Source organism: Musa acuminata, chromosome BXJ3-3, assembly GCF_036884655.1.
Source record: "Musa acuminata AAA Group cultivar baxijiao chromosome BXJ3-3, Cavendish_Baxijiao_AAA, whole genome shotgun sequence".
Lineage (NCBI taxonomy): Eukaryota > Viridiplantae > Streptophyta > Magnoliopsida > Zingiberales > Musaceae > Musa > Musa acuminata.
In genome coordinates, this window is record NC_088351.1 from 681443 (window position 1) to 686415 (window position 4973).

At 38.6% G+C, this 4973-nt stretch overlaps 1 protein-coding gene across 1 annotated transcript; it reads right to left on the reverse strand.

Annotated features, from left to right (window-relative positions):
* Positions 1-2652: 2652 nt before the first annotated feature.
* On the reverse strand, positions 2653-3884 carry LOC135633039 (uncharacterized). The gene is made up of 3 exons (XM_065142089.1): positions 3136-3884; positions 2932-2995; positions 2653-2811 (listed from the first exon to the last, which is right to left on the reverse strand). Exons 1-2 carry the CDS (start codon positions 3823-3825, stop codon positions 2933-2935), a joined length of 753 nt encoding a protein of 250 aa, XP_064998161.1. The 5' UTR covers positions 3826-3884; the 3' UTR covers positions 2653-2811; position 2932.
* Positions 3885-4973: the final 1089 nt, after the last annotated feature.

The window sequence follows — 4973 nt, forward strand, 5'->3', positions numbered from 1 at the left end:
TACTAAAATAGAAAGAGTAATGGAAAATTTTGAATTTTCCTTGATGGACATGTTGTTGGGGGTGAAATGAGAAATTCAAAAATGAAATCACTCATCTACCATATATCTCTGCCCAACAAGTGTTATAGTGTTGGATGGCAGTCATCAATGCAATTAAATATTAGCACATAGTCATCAAAATGGTAGTCTTATCTCTCTCCTTCAATAGATAATTCAATTGGGTAACAAACAAACCTCACATTCTTAAATTTAGAAAAAGGACTTAATAATCACTTCTCACGTACAGGTCAAATTAATCAATTAAGGAAATGATATTAAACAAATACCGATTAAAGCCAGACAAAATAAATAGAGACTCAAAATAAATAGACAAAAATTTGAATTGGATAAACAATAATATGAACAACTTAATTTTTTAGGAAAAAGACCAAATATATCTATAATCATAAACCGCTAATCACAAAGAACACATTAAATATGTTTAACATAGCCTAATCTCAAAGGACACATTAAATATGGCCTGAGAAGGCCTCTCTTCATTTCTCTTCCTCTCCATCTGATGCTTTCTGTAGTTTCTTTCCTTGATTTGGTTTGTTGTGGCTCTCTTTCTTGCTCTGCATGTAAATTCTCTTCTCTCTTCACTATTTTAATAATGCTAAGGGTGAGTGAAGGATTCGCTTTAACCCGCCATTCCTTCAGAGGATACAGCAATTACACCCCAACATTTATGTTGTGGTCACTACCCCTTATTTTCTGTACATAAGAAGAACAACAGTTGCTGTTTATGATGGTCAATGATAACAAATACCACGATTTCTCATGCTATTTCATTCCTACCATGTGACAGTTTTACACGAGTGCAGTCGTAAAGGATCTGTAGACATTAGACAGTAAAATAAAACCAAGCTTGTGTAGTCAATCTATTAGATGGTTCGGATAGGCACAGGAAACTGCAAAATAACTTGTCTAAAGGCATCACACTTAATTAACATCCTCAGAGTAACACCAAAATACTCAAAGGCCCCATTAAATCATTTAAAACTGTTACATAACCAAAGAGAAGGATGAAAAACTACAAATTAGAGTGCTGTTATATAATTAAATTTATTATGCTAATTACTCAGAACTCCAAAAAAAAATAACAGAGCTTTAAAATCTGACATAGAAACTTGCCTTGTTACTTGTAGGGGATTCTCTAACAGATCAAATTAGCATCATATTGTAATGTACCCGTAGCCTAATTAATCACAAAACCTATGTGTACTGATTTCTTGTAAAGCACATAGTTTCATCACAGTATCTAGCCTCAAAGCAACAATGCCATCTGCTATTGACTGGAAGAGAAGCCAGGCTTGCTACATGAAATTTTCCAAAAGGACGGAGATCAATTCATTATCTAGAAACCACGAACAGCACTCCATCTCATCAATTCATATAGAAAATTCATAATATAATAATGTAATGTGGAACAAGTAATGTGGCAAATAAAGACCTATATAAAGCAGTGTGATTGTCGAAAAGACACTAAGCTTGCATCAATATACTGAAACTACAAGAGTAATATGAGGTGACCTGAAACAATGCTATATGCACATGCATGAAGTTTGAAGTATTTCAGCTCTCTTGGTCATATTACTGATGGATACTCGGTTTCAGTTTTTATTCAAGTTTCTCTGCTAGCTAAACAAAGATGCATGTCTTTTTGGAAACATCAAAAGTTTGAAGCAAGAAAAAATAACAAAGATAAGATGTATCAGTAGAACTTTTGCACGGTTGCATTCTTTCTAACCAGATTTGTATATTCAAACATCCTTCCATGTCATTAGCACATTTGCATGATTACACACTAATAAATTACAAAACATATACCAGGAGTAGCATCTGAAGGTAGTATCAGCATCCCCTGCATGATGAAACCATGCTGTTGATCACAAATCTTTTACCCATTTATCTACTTTTGCATTTATCCAGAGCAGAATCAGCTCTTCAGAAAAACAGAAAAAAAAGAATCCATGAGACTCTAAAGCGCCCTATAGTGTTAATGCCAGAATCATACTTTAGTCCCCAGCCCAAAGATCGAAAGGTCACGATCATGCACATCTAATTTTTGACTGAGTTTCCTTAAAGAATTATATGTGCATAGAAGCACAAGATATTTGAGAAGCTGCTCTAAGCATTCTAGGTTGACACATTACAATGGGCCCACAGGTGTTTGAGAGATCTCAAAGTTGACCTTTAAGTTTTTCTTGAACATGAAAGAATGATCGATGACATCTAAAGGCAGAGAAGACAAATTATGTATTTCTTTGGTTTATACACTACAAATTTATGAGAAGAGACATCGACATTAGAAGCAATTAGCTTCACGACCTCTTTAGCTTCTCTTCGTAGCTCTTGCCAGACTCCACAAAATCTTCAAATCAACTTGGACAATTTTACCTCTGGAAAAAGAATCCTTCCAGAATAAAATCATTATAATTTGATTTCATTTTGGAAATAAAAACACACAACTTCATCAGCAAAGAAAATGCAATAGACAATATCTACAAACCTCAACTTCTCTATCAAGGCTTTATGGGAATGAAACTCTTCTTAGATCTAAATGGGAATGAAACAGTAGAAAAAAAAAAAAAAAAACTGAACAACCACACGAAGAAGAGATAACACAAACTTTTATTACTTATATTCAAACTTCATTTTACAGATGAATAGGAAATTCTAGGAAATTAAACTAACCACGTTACAGGATTACAGCAATAATCAGCATCTAAACACCATTAATGCTCCCTTCCTCTGCAAACTCCTAAACTTCTGCAGCAACGACAACGATAACCATGACTAAGAACAATTCAATGAGTTCAAATTTGAAAAGTAATTCAATAAATTAGGTAAAAATGTACTTTTTCGTATGAGTATGCCAAAAAGAACTACCTTAATCATCAACTTTGTACGTTTCTGGAGTCACCTCCGATAACCATAAACCAGGGAAAAGCGACTGAATAAAGAATTACCAAAAGAAACAGCATAAAGAAAGCACAAATTAGCGACAGAAATCAAAGAAGAGTTTGAACGATAGCCAAAAGCAGGAAATCGAACCAAAACCATAAAAAAAAAATCTTTTTGCATATGTCTTACATCGAGCTGTCGCTGGACGATTCTAGGCCTCTTCTTTGGCCTCCGAGGGGGCTTCGTCCCCTTCATAACCCAAAAGTCATGTTCAATCTCCTCGCGCGACAGCGAGATCGAGAATTTCCGGCGTTCCCGCTTCTCCGAACCATCTGATCTCCTCTTCATCATCTCCGTCACCGGGCAGTTTTTCTCGGCGGCCAAAGGCGACGGAGACCGGAAAGCCGAGAGAGGGTGCTGGTACTGCCCGTTCTCGGACGGCGCATTACAGGCCGCCCTCCGGGTCCTCAGATTCCAAGGCCTCGCCGCTCCCGCCGCCTCCGCCGCCGCCACAGCCGCAGAAATAGATCTCTCCGCCTCCAATTCCTCCCATCCTCCCCCCTTTCCGTCCTTGGAGCCCTTGAAACCAGTGGACCGCTTCGGCGGGGAGGTGAATATCTCCGAAGGGGATGGCGGCCGGCTTACCGCCGCGGGATTCACCGATCCGGATGCGTCGCCGGGCGGGAGGTTACAGCAGCGGAGGATGCGATGGGAACCCCAGCTGCCGGTGGGGAAGGTGAAGTTATGCAGTCTCGACCGGGAGAGTCGCGGCGGGGGCGGCTGCTTTGGCGGACGCGAAGAAACGAAGCGGTGCTCCTCCTTCCGCGACTCCAACGTTTCGGCGGGCCGGTCCTCCTCTTCTCCAGACGCGATCACCATGGAATTGGGTGCTGCAAAGGGGGCGGCTCTGCGACTCCGAAAGGGAGGAGTATTCGAGTCTCGCGGCGTCGTTTATACAGGAAATTAAAATCACCGATTAATTCAAAATAATTTTAAAAACCGACGACCGTGATTTCATCTTGATGTCATCTGATTCAATCGTGTCCACACGATTCGTGCCTGTTTCTCCCGGCGTTTCGGTCAGGGCATCCCATGATTCCATACTTCTACCGCGCAGCGAAAATAATAATAATAATAATAATAATAATATATATATATAGGAAAATTGGAAAAAAAAATTGAATTAACGGTTCTTGTATTCATCAACAAAATAAACTGTCTGATCGCTCACCCGGATTACGTATCTGATTTGTGAGTAGAGGACGTAAGTAGTACCACGTGACCTGCCGCTGCCGCTCATCACAATGCAGGTATAGGAGACGGGTAAGAAATCATCGTGGCTAAGTAACAAGCACAAGAAGAGGAGAGACGAGAACTAACAAAAGGCAAAGCTACGGAGGGCTAATGTTGCCGTTGTGGGACTCCGACGCAAGAAGAAGAAGAAGAAGAAGAAGAAGCCGACACAGTCAAACAAAATGCAAGTATGAAAAGTCCGTTTATATTAATAATCCTTATTTAATGCTCGAACACAAGTAAATAAACTGGGAAGACAGACGACAGCGCAGTAGTAACGTGTCAACATTGAGATCGTAGCCATAAATAATACATGTACAGATGACTTTGGTTGAATGAAGCCGTTATACGTACAAATTATATATATAATAAATTTAAATCACAGAAAACATTAAAAGAAAAGAAAATAAAAGAGCTTTTCACTTGTTCAAATACAATCAATCCTTGAAGGGGTTGGGTGTGTGCTCTGCAGTTGGATTGATATAAAGTGAATTTTTTTGACTTGAGATCTTTTCGATACTCAAATTAATTTCCTAGGTAAAGATCAAACCACGAAGATCGACCAACTCAACATGTCTGGCAACATGAAGTTAGAATTAATATGATTTTTCCTATTTGAAGGATTAAATGCTGACTGATGTATTAAATTAAGATGGATTACGCTAATAATTTATCATATGTGTGATCATATGATAAGTGTCAAATATTCCCCCAATAATTTATCATACTTATCT